At 48.1% G+C, this 15634-nt stretch overlaps 1 protein-coding gene across 1 annotated transcript in view; it reads left to right on the plus strand.

Annotated features, from left to right (window-relative positions):
* LOC119966023 (leukocyte elastase inhibitor-like) overlaps positions 1–15634 on the plus strand; it is a 52640-nt gene that overhangs the window by 17309 nt on the left and 19697 nt on the right. Inside the window, exon 3 of the mRNA XM_038797171.1 lies at positions 7169–7306. Within this exon, the coding sequence (XP_038653099.1) occupies positions 7169–7306 (138 nt within the window). The remainder of the gene's footprint in view (positions 1–7168; positions 7307–15634) is intronic.

The following is a 15634-nucleotide window of genomic DNA, read 5'->3' on the forward strand; positions in this document are numbered from 1 at the left end:
GTTTTGTGGACATTAAAACAACTGTTGCAAGAACATACTGAGGAATGTAGGGAGAGGAGAAAATTAAACTGGATTTCCCAGCACTTCAAATTACTGTAACTCTCATTCACCAATCAACATTGAAAATTACTTTAAAAACACTGTTCCAATATTCAAATACTTGATGGCCAAGCCAGGTGTCTGCCCAATATAAAATTCTACCTACAGTATTGTGGTTAAAATAATCAGCCCTATTCAGAGCAAAACATGCCAAGCCCACAATTTGCCAAACTTTTACTTGTAACTGATACGTTTCTTGTTCTACCTTGTGACATAGGGGATGGGCTGTTGCCAAACAGGTTTTTTTTGAGAGAACATTTTATCGTGTAAGTGCAAAAATATTTTGGGTGCAACTGCAAATATTTGAGAGCAAGGGCATAGAGTCTGCACTGGCCCTAAAGAGCACCCTACCCAGACCTACTCCCTGCCCTATCCCTGTAATCCCATCTAACCTGCACATCTTTAGACACTAAGGGGCAATTTAGCTTGGCAATCCACCTAACCTGCATATCTTTGAACTGTGGGAGGAAACCAGAGCACCCGGAGGAAACCCACGCAGATACAGGGAGAAAGTGCAAACTGCACACAGGCAGTCACCCAAGGCTGGAATTAAACCGGGTCCCTGGTGCTGTGAGGCAGCAGTGCTAACCACTGTGCCACCTTTTCTAATTCGTCTTCTAAATTTTACACACACAATAGCTGCACACATGTACAAATGTAAACTCATGTCACTGAGTTAGAAAGCAACATGGACCATTGGCACTAAGCCAGGGGACCAACTCTGGTTCAATGAAGAGTGCAGGAGGGCATGGCAGGAACAGCACGAGGCATACCTAGAAATGAAACGTTAACCAGATGAAGCTATAACACAAGACTACTTGTGTGCCAAACAGCATAATCAGCAAGTGAGAGCTAAGCAGCTCCACAATCACCAAATCATATCTATGCTCTGCAGCCTTGCCACATCCAGTTGTAAATGGTGGTGAACAATTAACCAACTAACAGGAGGAGCCTCTACAAACACCCTCATCCTTAATGACGAGGCAGCGCAGCTCATCAGTGCTAATGGTAGTACCCAGAGGATGAGCCATCTCGGCTTCCCCCTGAGGCCCTCAGCATCATTGATGTCAGTCTTCAGCCAATTGGATTCACTCCATTTGATATCAAGAAATAGCTGAAGGCACTGGATACTGCAAAGGCTATGGGCCCTGTTCTAATATCCAGCAATAGTACTGTAGACTTGTACTTCAGAACTAGCCCCTGGCTAAGCTGTTTCAGTACAGCTGCAACACTGGCATCCACCTGGTGATGTGGAACATTGCCCAGGTACATCCTGTACACAAAAGGAAAGACAAATACAACCTAGTCAATTACCACCCAACCATTCTTCTCTCAATCATCCGGAAAATGATGTAACGTGTTGTCGACAGTGCCATCAAATGATACTTAGTCAGCAAGAACCTGCTCATTAATGCTCAGTTTGGGTTCTGCCAGGGCTACTCAACTCCTGATCTCATTGCTGCTTTGATCCAAACATGGACAAAAGAGCTGAACTCCGGAGGTGAGGTGAGAGTGACTGTCCTTGACATCAAGGCAGCATTTGACCGAATGTGGCATCAAGAAGCCCTAGCAAAGCTAAGTCAATGTGAATTGGGTGGAAATTCTCCTCTGGTTAGAGTTATACCTCGTACAAAGGAAGATGGTTATGGTTGTTGGAGGTCAATCATCTGAGTGCTGGGACATCAGTACAGAGATGCTCAGGGTAGTGTCCTACACTCAACTATCTTCAGCTTTTGTCAGCAATGACCTCCCTTCCATCGTGAGGTCAGAAGTGGGGATGTTCACTGCTGATAGCACAATGTTCAGCACAATTTGCGATTCTTCAGATACTGAAGCAGCCCGTGCCCATCCTGTACCCACACCACATGAACTGCATTGGTTCAGGAAGGTAGTATATCACCACCTACTCAAGGGCAATTAAGGAAGGGCAATAAATGCTGGCCTTGCCACTCCCTTGAACACATCTTTAAAAAAAGCTAATTTAAATCATTATTGTGAATAACTCAGCATTAAACACATAGATGAGTGCTGCATGTCTCAGCAGAGGCCCAAGCCTGTGTGAAGCTAGCACCACTTAAACCTAGTCTGGAGTACTTAAAGACAGTCCCTTAAAGGGAATGGTTATTCTGACTGCAGCACATGCTGGAATGTTTGTGAAGAGTCACTGATTTGGAAAAACATTGCAAATGGTTGGTGCATCATGGCAGAAAGTGTGCTCCAAGGTTCTCTGACAAAACCATTAGATGCATAGAGAGATCATCTTCCCACAGGGAGAGGAAAGATCCTCCACACAGACATTGAGAGAGCATGTAGAGAAGAGAGTGCTTGCTGTCAATGCCGTGACGATCTGGATGGATCTGGTTGCAGTGCTGAAAGATGTTTAATGACCTTGCAAGATTAGTCAAAGTTAGTGAATATCTGATCAAATAATCATTTCCTTCCAAGCCACACTACCTACCTACCAACATTATCAAACAGTGACTCATATCCAATATTCAGAACCTCACCTCATCCCCAAGCCCTTTGCACAGCTGCAAGCCTCAGCTTAAACCTTGCCGCTTTCACACACTGCCACACTTCCCTCGGGACAGGGCAGCAAAAAGCTGCAGGCAGCAGCACCTAGCTGGCAGGGGACAGGCACAGCTGAATGCATTCACCGGCAATAATGAAATAGCGAATGCAGTTATTGGTGTTTTTGATTAAGGCCATGGCCAGGGCAGGGCTCAAACCATATAACTGGTTCCTACCTAATCCTCCTCTTTACATCTTATTACCCCCTTATCCCAGAATGTCCTCTAATATACACATTATAGATGGGGGAAGCATCTGCCTATTAATTTCTACCAATTCCCTCACTACAACCATACCGTTGCGCCTTTCCCCTTTGGCTCAGATACCCCAAAACAGGTCCTTCTCTGTATATGGCTGATTTATTTTACCACAACACTAAATGGAATTTTAATGTGGGTGTAAACCTGGTTTGATGATTTGTAGAGTAAGTATTTGAGTATTGAACATTATTACAAAGCAATTGTTCTATCTGCAACATTAATTGGTGAATGTTGGCATTGTATTGGGGTATGTGGGACGTGTGTATACCAGATGTGTTGTACTTCAATAGGGCTGGGACAAATGTTCTCACAGAACCATTTGCTCATGCTCCGGGAGAGGTTTTAAACTAATTTGCCAGAGTGCAGAACTAGGATGTAGCATTAGAAAGGCGAAACAAGCAGTGCGAAGGATTGGGAGAGAGGGATAGTTCTGGAGAAAGAAATGGTAAGATATTGGCTGGGATTCTCCAGCTGCTCCCCTCGGTCCCGCCTACAGTGAAGCACCCCGTCCCGCATTGGGTGTGAACAACAAGAAACACCCATTGACTATTTTTTTCAAATATATTTTATTACAAACATGCATCAACGTGCGGAACTTAGCTATAAGTTTTTGCTCAACAACGAATGAACGGGCATCGTGCAACAAACACCAGGCAGGAATGTTCCCTTCCAGTCGGGGAACACTTCAGCAGTCAAGGGCATTCAGCCTCTGATCTCACAGTAAGCGTTCTCCAAGGTGGTCTTCAGGACACGCGACAATGCAGAATTGCCGAGCAAAAACTTCCACACGCATGAGTGCGGCCTCAACAGGGATCTTGGATTCATGTCGCATTACATCCACCCCCCACCATCAGGCCTGGACTTGCAAAATCCTACCAACTGTTCGGGCTCGAGACAATTCACACCTCTTTAACCTGTGATTATCCCTCTCCCTGGATCTGTAATGATTTGATTACCTGCAAATGCCTGCATTCCAAGCATTGTCCAGCATCTCTGACTTTGTCTATATAAATGTTTCTGGAACATACCTCTGCATTCACCTGAGGAAGGAGCCGCGCTCCGAAAGCTCGTGTTTGAATCAAACCTGTTGGACTTTAACCTGGTGTTGTAAGACTTCTTACTGTGCTCACCCCAGTCCAACGCCGGCATCGCCACATCAAACTAACCTACAACAAGGAGAAGTGTGTGTTCAGCATGAACCGATTAGCCATCCTCGGCTATGTGGTTGAAAACGGAGTTCTAGGGCCCAACCCTGATCGCATGCGCCCCCTCATGGAACTCCCTCTTCCCCACTGCCCCAAGGCCCTCAAACGATGCCTGGGGTTCTTCTCGTACTACGCCAATGGGTCCTAACTATGCAGACAAAGCCCGCCCACTCATTCACTCCATCGCTTTCCTCCTGACGGCTGAGGCTCACCAGGCCTTCAACCGTATCAAGGCCGACATCGCCAAGGTCGCGATGCACGCGGTAGACGAGACGCTCCCCTTTCAAGTCGAGAGCGATGCATCAGACGTCGCTCTGGCCGCCATCCTCAACCAGGCAGGCAGACCTGTGCCATTCTTCTCCCGCACCCTTCATGCCTCAGAAATCTGGCACTCCTCCATCGAGAAGGAGGCCCAGGCCATAGTAGAAGCTGTGTGGCATTGGAGGCATTACCTGGCCAGCAGGAGATTCACTCTCCTCACTGACCAACGGTCGGTTGCCTTCATGTTCAATAACACACAGCGGGGTAAGATCAAAAATGATAAAATCTTGAAGTGGAGGATCGAGCTCTCCACCTACAATTACGAGATTTTGTATTGCCCCGGTAAGCTCAACGAGCCCCCCGGTGCCCTATCCCGAGGTCCATGTGCCAGCGCACAAGTGAACCGACTCCGGACTCTGTACAACAATCTCTGTCACCCAGGAGTCACCCGTTTTTATCATTTCATACAGACCCACAACCTGCCCTACTCCATCGATGAAGTCAGGGCAACCACCTGAGACTGCCAGGTTTGTGCGGAGTGCAAACCGCACTTCTACCAGCCAGATCGAGCGCGCCTGGTGAAGGCCTCCCGCCCCTTTGAACGCCTCAGCGTGGATTTCAAAGGGCCACTCCCCTCCTCCGATCGAAACATGTACTTTCTTAACGTGATCGACGAATATTCCAGCTTTCCCTTCGCCATCCCATGCCCCGATATGACGTCTGCCACCGTCATCAAAGCCCTCAACACCATCTTCGCTCTGTTCGGTTTCCCCACCTATGTCCACAGTGACCAGGGTTCCTCATTTATGAGCGAGGAGCTGTGCCAGTACCTGCTCAGCAAGGGCATTGCCTCGAGCAGGAGGACCAGCTACAACCCCCGGGAAACGGGCAGGTGGAGCGGGAGAATGGGACGGTCTGGCAGGAGGTCCTCCCCGACGCCCTCCACTCCATTCGGTCGCTCCTTTGCAAGGCGACTAACGAAACTCTCCATGAACGCCTCTTTGCCTTCCCCAGGAAGTCCACCTCCGGGGTTTCCCTCCCAACGTGGCTGGCAGCTCCAGGACCTGTTCTCCTCCGCAAGCACGTGCGGCTCCACAAGGCGGACCCATTGGTTGAGAGGGTACAGCTACTCCATGTGAACCCGCAGTACGCCTACGTAGCATACCCCGACGGCTGCCAAGACATGGTCTCCCTCAGGGACCTGGCACCAGCTGGGTCCCCACACACCCCACTCTGCCCCGGCGCCAGCCTCCCTCCCCCCAGGGCACGCCACCACAGCACCCACTCCAGGACGATCCGTCATCCCCTTAGTCCCACCCGGGGATGAAAATGAGGTCAACACACTCCTGGAGTCACCGGCGACCGAACCGACGCCTGAATCACCACCCAGACTGCAGCGCTAGCAACGACGGATCAAGACGCCCGATCGTCTGAATTTATGAACTGTTCCTAAAATTTTAAATGCCTACATGTAAACAGCATTCCACCACCCCCGCCGGACTCTTTTTTTTAATAGGGGGTGAATGTGGTAGTCACCACTGTTGTATTGTATTGTATTGTGTGCCGCATAGGAGGTGTATTACGGTAAGGCCCTGTAGTACAGGTACGGGGGTAGATCCCTGCCTGCCTGCTCCGCCCAATAGGCAGAGTATAAATGTGTGGGCTCACCGAACTGCAGCCATTCCGGCAGCAGCTGTAGGAGGCTCCACATCTCTGTGTAATAAAGCCTCGATTACACTCTCCTCTCGTCTCGTCGTAATTGATAGTGCATCAGAGATATGATGTAATGAGACGTGACTGTGACGAGGTTAGGATTTGACCCTCACAGGCGAACTGATCCATTTTGCGATGCTTTGTATGATATGTCTCTGGCCACATCGGTTACCTGACTTGTCCCCGGGAGGCTGCCATGCCACCAATAAGCTCCAGCTACTTTTGGAGGTCCAGCGCCGTCTGGACAATGCAGACGGTGTATGAAGAGGTCCCTCAAATGACACCTTATTTGGCCTAATTTTCTATCCATCACTTGGGAGGGGGCAGGTCATTGCCATATCCCAGAAGCAATCTTCCTGAAAATAGGCTGGAGGAAAGTGCGCGTTGGTTCAGAGCCATGCAGGCTGGAAGTGTAAAATTGGTTAAATCTTGGGCTTGGGGAGAACATGCCTTCTTCACAAATGTCACCTTATGTGCCCTGGTGTCAATTCTCTTGCTTTTTAAAGTGAAGCGTAGTGCCTCGGAATGTTTTATCAGTTTAAAGGTGCTATAAATACAAGCTGCTTTTGCTGTTTGGCAGCTTTCTTCAAAGTTAGTAGCATGTGCCATCACTTTGCATGAACCGTAAAATCCAGATCCCTTTCCTGTAGGAACACGTCAGCTTGGTGTAGAAAACCAAATGGATTTTGTAATAATATTTAAAGCAGTTTGATTCCTTTTTATTCAGTTGCTGACAGATTTTGCTGACTGCTTATGACTGATTTAATTGATTTCCTATTTAATACATTGTTTCTCTTCACTGTTTTCCTCCTTGCCCGTGGTTTTCTTCACATTTGATTTGTGCATTCACTAACCCTTTGAGCAAATTGGTTGTTCATGAATATATTTTTCCCGATAAGCTTCAAGAAATTTGCACAAACGACATGCAATCCAAAACAGCCGAGCACAAGAGCAGATTAATCTGCCCATTTTTTGCTGGCTTTTTAGCTGTGTACATGATTAGGGGATTAAATTTTGGTTTACGCTTTCTTGATCCTTATCTTACATATTTCATAACAGGTTCTGCATTTTGACCCAGAATGGGAAGTTCATCCAAGGTTCAAGACATTGATGGCTGAAATCAACAGACCGGACAAACCTTACATGTTGAAGGTGGCCAACCGTCTATTTGGAGAAAAAACATTCGATTTTCTCGAGGTAAAATCAGATTGATGAAAAACAGTCACACCCACTGGACGTAGAAACTGTGCGGTACAAAGTTATTGCAAAGGAACATAAATCCAATAACATTGAAATGAAGTGTACAGTTTTAACACAAGCTTTGTAAAATAACACAAATCATACAAATGAGAGAAATCAGCTTGATTAGGTTTTACTCCTGCATTTGCAGCAAGTACTGCATCCATAGTAAAAATGCTTTCCATTATTTTATACCTTCAGATATTGAATTATATATTTTTTCCAATTCTATGCTTCTGATATTCTTGCTTCATACGTCTGATTTGATTTGATGTATTGTCACGTGTACCGCGGTACAGTGAGAAGTAATGTTCTGCATACAGTCCAGAAGATCGTTCCATACATGAAAAAAACATAGGACAGACGATAAATATACATTGTAAATACATAGACACAGACATCGGGTGACCAAATGGAGTGTAGTACTACTCAGTTGAGATGATGTGTGAAGAGATCAGTTCAGTCCATAAGAGGGCTATTCAGGAGTCTGGTAACAGTGGGAAGCAGTTGTTTTTGAATCTGTTAGTGCGTGTACTCAGACTTTTGTATCTTCTGCCCGATGGAAGAGGCTGAAAGAGCCAGCAGGGAACATAACATAGGCATACTTTGGGTGTCTGGTTCATTTTGCTTGGGAACATAGGAACTGAAGTAGGTGAGGGCGGCATGTGATGCTGGTGGTTAGCACTGGGACTGTGGCGCTGAGGACCCGGGTTCGAATCCCGGTCCTGGGTCACTGTGGAGTTTGCACATTCTCCCCATATCAGCGTGGGTTTCACCCCCACAACCCAAAGATGGGCAGGTTAGGTGGATAGGCCGTGCTAAATTGCCCCTTAATTGGAAAAAAAATAATAGGGTACTCTAAATTTTAAAAAAAGGAACAGGAGTAGGTCATTCAGCCCTCATTTAATGAGATCATGGCTGATCTGTGACCTAACTCCATGGGCGGGATTCTCTGTTCCTGAGGCTAAGTGTTGACGCCGCCGTAAACGCCGTTGCGTTTCCCAAAGGCGCCAACATGACCTCAGGATCAGCAATTCTGGCCCCTACATAGGGCCAACACGGCACAGGAGGGACCCACGCTGCTCTAGCTGCTGATCCCGGAGTCAACTGGGCGCCGCGGGGTCCGCGTAGGCGCAGTGATACCGGCACCAACACGCGCATGCGCAGTGGTACCGGCACCAACACGCGCATGCGCAGTGGCTCCCTTCTCCGTGCCGGCTGACGCAACATGGCGTAGGGCTACAGGGGCCGGCGTGGACGAAAGGAGGCCCCCCGACCGAGAGGCCGCCCCGCCGATCGGTGGGCCCCAATTGTGGGCCAGGCCACAATGGAGCCCCCCCCCCCCCCCTCCCCCCCCCCCCCTGCCCAAGCCAAGGTCCTGCGGGCTAAGAGCCGGTGGGACTCGGGTTTTTTGATACGGCCATCCCAGGCCAAGAATCGCCGGCGGGAGGGGGGCTGTAGAGCAGCCCCCAGCCGGCACCGCGCCGATCGCACTGGCGCCAATGGTGCCAATTCTCCGCTCTGCAGAGACTGGCGTCGGGGCGGCATGGCGCGATTTGCGCCGGCCGCAGTGATTCACAGACCCGGCCACCTTCAACATGTAAGGTTTGTCCGGTCTGTTGATTTCAGCCATCAATGTCTTGAACCTTGTCTTAAAGCTAACAACTGTTCTAGCTTCAACTGCTGTTTGTCGGAGAGAGTTCCAAACCTCTACCACCCTTTGTGTGAAGATGTTCTTCCTAATATCTATGTATATGTAATATCTGTCCTGAACAGTGTGGCCCTAGTTTTAGAATCTCCAACCACTGGAAATTGTTTATCTTTATCTACACTGACTTTCCCTGTTAATATCATGAAGACCTCGATCAGATCACCCTTAACCGTCTAAATTCTAGCGAAAACAATTCTAATTTGAGTAACTACTCCTCATAACTCAACTCCTGTAGTCCAGGTATAATTTTTGTAAACCTACGTTGCACTCCCTCCAAGGCCAAAATATCCTTCATGAGGTGAGGTGCCCAGCACTGCTCACAGTACTCCGAGTGGGGTCTAAAGAGGATTTTTGTATAGCTGCAGCATAACTTCCTGGTTTAGCTCACTGGCTAAATCGCTGGCTTTTAAAGCAGACCAAGCAGGCCAGCAGCACGGTTCGATTCCCGTACCAGCCTCCCCGGACAGGCGCCGGAATGTGGCGACTAGGGGCTTTTCACAGTAACTTCATTGAAGCCTACTCGTGACAATAAGCGATTTTCATTTCATTTTTCATTTCATGTCTTTATATTCCAATCCTCGTGATATAAATGCTAACATTCCATTACCTTTTTGATTATTTTATAATACTAATAATATTTATTATTGTCACAAATAGGCTTATATTAACACTGCAATGAAGTCCCTGTGAAAATTCCCTATTCGCCACACTTCGGCGCCTGTTCGGGTACGCTGAGGGACAATTCAGAATGTTCAATTCACCTAACAGCACGTCTTTCAGGACTTGTAGGAGGAAACTGGAGCACCCGGAGGAAACCCTCGCAGACATGGGGAAAAGGTGCGGGCTCAGCACAGACAGTGACCCAAGCCAAGAAGCGAACTCGGGTCCCTGGTGATATGACGCAACAGTGCTAACCAATGTGCTACTGTGCCACCCACGATTATACTGGCTGAATCATGAAAACACATCATTAAGGTTTGAATGATTCAAAAATATTTTTGGTGACAAGTAGAGGCCTGCTTTCTTTCCAGGGGACTTACTTGCTGACACCTACAATTCTGAGCAAATGGCAAGATCCCTGCCAGAAACTGTCCCTGTTTAAATATGCAAATGTTTAATGATGTTATCAAGGGTTGATTACTGGTGGAGAACCTGTTGTAGCTTTCTCACCATGTTAACCCAACACGATGAAGGGTTGTTATATACTGCACAGAGAAAATACTCAGCCTTTATTTACATCTCTCCAACTTAGAGGGCAATAGAACAGCATACTTCACTCCCTTCCCACTTGAAAAACATAGGCCTCAATTTTAGGCTTGTTGGGAACACATGATCAGCAGGCGTGGAAGCAGACGAGCTGTGAACTTCCAGCGATGGTTGGCCCCTGACTTTGATTTCACGCTGGCTTCCAGTTAATTGGCCAGCACACATGAGAAAGGTTCAGCGCTGCCAGGGGGTTGGGGGTGGGATTCAGCAAGACCACATATGAGAGAAATAAGGGGCGGGTAGGCACTTCCTGAACGCAGCAGTTGCCAGGAGGCTGCCTCAAGAAGTTGTGAAAATGAAATTAGTTCAATAAAACGCTGCAGACAGAGTCAATACTACAAACCTGACAGCAAACCACTTGTGGTAGTGGCATAGTGTGTTATCACTTGTCTAGTAATCCAGTGACCCAGGGTAATGTTCTGGGAATCTGAGTTTATATCCCGCCAGATTAATTTGAATTCAATAAAAATCTGAAATTGTCATAAAAACACATCTGGTTCACTAATAACTAAGGAAGGAAATTTGCTGTACTTATCTGGTTTGGCTTACATGCGATTCCAGACCCATAGCAATGTGGTTGACTCTTAAATTCCCTCTGAAATGAAGCCACTCGGGGGTATAACATTATAGCATGTGAAGAGTTAATGTTGAGCCTAGCCACTAGAGGGAGCTAAGGGGCAATACTATAAATTGCACTGGCTCTTGGGCTCAGGGAGGAACTAGGGGCGGGTTCTCCGCCGGCGTGATTCTCCGTTTTGCCGGCGCCGAGGGTTTCCCAACAGCGTGGGGCTGCCCCACAGTGGGAAACGGACAATCCTGCCGGCGGGTCGGGGCAGAAACTTGGCGCGGCAGGGCGGAGAATCCAGCCCGAGGTTTGGAGTTGACAGAAATAAGATTCATAGTGTATTGCAGAGTTAGTTAATATATAATTGTTATAGTTAATAGATAGAGATAGTGTTAGTGAGTGTAGTTTGATTCTGACGTGTATGTTTGCTATTCAGAATAAGTGTCAAACTCAAATTTAGTAGTGTTAATAAAATTAGTTTAGTTATTCAAAAGAGCTTCGTGTATCTTTGTGATTACTACACCTTCCATCCTGGAAACCCCTCACTAAGGTCACCGCGGGGCAATTAGAGATAGACAATAAGTGATTGCCTTGGCCAGTGACGTCCACATCCCATGAAAGAATACAACAAAAACCTCAGTTTTGATTCTCCGATCCCCAACTCCGAAATCGCTTTCGGCAACGGGGCGGAGAATCCCTGATGACGACAAAATCGGGCTCAGCGCCGCTTTCGCAAAGCTCTGCCCCCTGAAAAGCGGTGTACTCTAGAAGTACGCCATTGCCTGAGGCCCACCCCGCGATGCTCCGTCGCCGACCGGCCGATGTTCCCGACGGCGGGGCTGTCTCATGGTCTCATCCATCAGGAACTCAGTGTGCAGCTGTGGCTCAGTCCAGCACCACCACAGTCGGGGGGAGGGCCAATCCATGGCCAGGGGGGGCTTTATTCGGGGCTGGAGGTACTGTGGGGGGGTGGGGGGGGCGATCTGGGGCGCGTGAGCTGGCCAAAGGGGGTACGTGGGCTGCATCTGCCATGAAGCACAGCACGGCTGCTGCAGGCCACCACCGTGCGCATGCCCGGTCAAGGACCCGGCAATGCTCCGGGCCATATCGGCAGCTAGAGCTGGGAGCTCTATGCTGCCTGGCTGCTAGCCCCCCTCCAGAGCAGGGAATCGGTGGCCATTTTTTCCAGTTTTCCTGGTGTAAAACACCACCGTTTTCACGCCGGCGAGGGGATATAGTCTCCCAAACGGAGATACCAGGCCCTCATCTCTAAAATGGCTCTTTTACTTTATCCAACTCTGGACATTTTACACCACTCTGGAGGAATTTGTAGTGAAAACGTAAAGGCCGCCTGGCCAATTGGCCTGCCCACCAACTTTAAAAGTGGCCAGACCACTTTAAATCACTGACAATTGGCGCCTTAAGGGGCTGAATTGTCCTTTAATTGTCAGCAGTCACACTTCCAGCATCGGGGTATCTCGCCTGCTGGCCGGTGAGAGCCCTTGCTGCCTCTTTTTGGGAATATTGTCGACCACAAGCCAATCAGGCAGTGGCGAGGCCAATGGCGGGCCTTTCCCTGGAATGAAGACCCCGGGGACTTATGCTGGAATGAAGCCTAACCAACCGAGAGCTACAAGCTAATCAGGGAGCAGTAGCTTTGGTGTTCAGCAGCACCATTGGGGAGGCCATGGCTGCCAATGGAAGACAGTAAGAAGTCTCACAACACCAGGTTAAAGTCCAACAGGTTTGTTTCGAATCACTAGTTTTCAGAGCGCAGCTCCTTCATCAGGTGAGTTGTGCTCCAAAAGCTAGTGATTCGAAACAAACCTGTTGGACTTTAACCTGGTGTTGTGAGACTTCTTACTGTGCTCACCACAGCCCAACGCTGGCATCTCCACATAATGGAAGAACAGATAAGCCACAAAGACCACAGGGAAGTAATGTTGGGGGGAAGGACGCTGGTTCTTGGTGACCTGTCTGCAACTGGGTTACTCCCAGTAATGGTAGGTTTAGGCCTTAAGTAGTCAATAATAGACCATTGAAGATCCTCAATTAGCAGCCGGGTGGAAAGGTCACCCATGGGCCTTCCTGCCCAGAAGTTAATTTGGGGTAGGAAGGCAGTGGAGTTCTGGTATGCTGACCTCCAAATTCACCAACAGTAGGAGCATAAGTTTCTCTCCTTGAACCCAGTTGTTTTAGAAAATTTTAGGCAACGTAACCCTGAATCCTCAACGAAAGGGAAAATGCTGGAAAATCTCAGCAAGTCTGGCAGCATCTGTAGGGAGAGAAAAGAGCTCACGTTTCGAGTCCGATGACTCTTTGTCAAAGCTTAATCCTCACATCCCCTCATAACCTTAGCTAACTCCATGCCAACTCATCCAATATTCTCCATGGGAAGTCATCAGGAGCCAGGTGGAGATGGAAAAATATGAACCTCTAAAAATCTAATACAGGTCTCACTATACAGACTTGATTTTTGTTTTTATACCTATCATGTATGCATTTTAGGACTTCCAGGCTCTTGAATTAACTTTAGATCCACCATGACCTTGATCTGGTACGTTGCTGCAACCAAGTGCTTGACTGCACGGAGCAATATTGTTTCCTCTCTTCCTGCATGTCATCTGGGTACTATCGACATTCCCACAGGCATAGCACGTCGAATGGGAATGGGAGTATTTAGATGGTGCCTTCCATAGCAATGGCAACATCTAAATTTCTGACCCTGAGACTGTGAAATTGGCTGTTGTAGATTGGATCCCACCAACATCTGGTGGAAAGAATTCCCTTGCAAACTGCAACCAGCTCTGCTATTTCCATGGCTGTGGTTTCATCAGATCTCTTACCTTGTCAATCAGCTTGTTGCCTTTACTGTTGGTGTGGGTGGCACGGTGGCACAGTGGTTAGCACTGTCGCTTCACAGAGCCAGGGTCTGGGGTTCGATTCTCAGCTTGGGTCACTATCTGTACGGAATCGGCACGTTCTCCCCGTGTCTGCGTGGGTTTCCTCCGGGTGCTCCGGTTTCCTCCCACAAGTCCTGAAAGACGTGCTTGTTAGGTAATTTGGACATTCTGAATTCTCCCTCCGTGTACCCGAGCAGGTACCAGAATGTATCGACTAGCAGCTTTTCACAGTAACTTCATTGCACTGTTAATGTAAGCCTACTTTTGACAATAATAAAGATTATTAGATTATTATTACTCAAAAATTTGGCCTAGATTTCTTGTCATTTAGGTCTCCTACAAAAGTGTCTCCAAGTTAATGCCATACTCACATAGTGAGTTTTTTTTAGTCAGAACTTATGTTTGTGTGTGTGATGCAGTGTTGTAACACACAAGGGTAATATATGGGCGGGATTCTCCAACAGCGGGCCGGTGAATCGCCGGGGGTCGGCGTGAATCCCGCCCTGCCACCCCAACGCTGGCTGCCGAATTCTCTGACGCCGGATTTTTGGTGGGGATGGGAATCGCATCGCGCTGGTCGGGGGCCGTTGACAGCGCCCCCCCCCCCCCCACCCCCGGTAGGTCCTCGGCGTACTCCCTGAGTACGGCGTTTCGGGGGCCTGCAGAAGTGGGGAGCCTGTGCCGGTCCCGATTCCTTGTGGGAAAATGGATTCTCCGCCCCCGTTCTAGCCTCGATATCGCCGTCGGGGTTCAGAGAATCCAGCCCTTTACCTTTAAAATTAACATTACTTAAAGTCAAAAAAGTCATTATATAGGTTTTAGGAATAAAAGTCACACATTATAAAGACAGATATTTATGAATATATAGTTATCTCTCTTAAATGTAAACAAGCAGGGTGCAGTGGTTAGCACTGCTGCCTTTTGGCATCAAGGACCCGGGTTCGATCCTAGCCCCATGTCACTGTCCGTGTGGCGTTTGCACATTCTGCATGGGTCTCAGCCCAACAACCCAAGATGTGCAGGATAGCTGACTTGGCCACGCTAAATTACCCTTTAATTAGAAATATTGGGAAAACAATCTAAACAAGCATTCATCCAATAGTGTCTGAGTTGTGTTGAATTATACAGAATATATAGCACAGAGACAGGCCATTCAGAACAATTGGTCCTTCTTAAGGTTGATGCTGCACATAAGCCCTGTTTTTGCCATCTCACCCTAGCAGCACAACCTTTTTTGTTCTCCTTCACAAATTTCCGTCTGATCTAATGGCCTGAATTTTACTTTACCGCCCACCTCCTGGAGGGTTTTGATGGGGAGTGTTAAAGTGTATGAATGGCATTCTCTCCATATTCCATCCACCTTGAGGTGGGGTATGCAGAGCTTTGGACAGGAAGCCCACCGTTGGCCCACTTAAGACCCTTGAGTGACCACTTGATGGTTACTTCAGGACGCTTTACAACCCTGTTTCAAATATTAGGCTGTAAGGCACCAGATAGGTCAGGGAAGTGGAAATAGAAAAATTTGAAATTCAAAATCTCGGGAGGGAAGGTGGCAGCAGGTTGGGAGGGAGGGGGGGTGCTTTCTGACTTGGATCAGACACCTCCGGATCTCTCTTCCCCCCACCTCCCACCTCCCCTCACGTGGCCTGCGCACTAATATTACAATCACCCCTCTTTGACTCCTCCAATAGTCCCCTACCCTTCCCACTTCTCCTACCACTTAACTGGCCTAGAAGCTCGAAGAGCTGTCAGCCAAACTGATTGGCTCTTAGCTCTGCAAGGCGGGATTTCTATCCAAATAAGGCAGAGGTTCTGCCTGCCACCAATCAACACTTATTGGA

This window comes from Scyliorhinus canicula, chromosome 5 (assembly GCF_902713615.1).
Source record: "Scyliorhinus canicula chromosome 5, sScyCan1.1, whole genome shotgun sequence".
Taxonomy (NCBI): domain Eukaryota; kingdom Metazoa; phylum Chordata; class Chondrichthyes; order Carcharhiniformes; family Scyliorhinidae; genus Scyliorhinus; species Scyliorhinus canicula.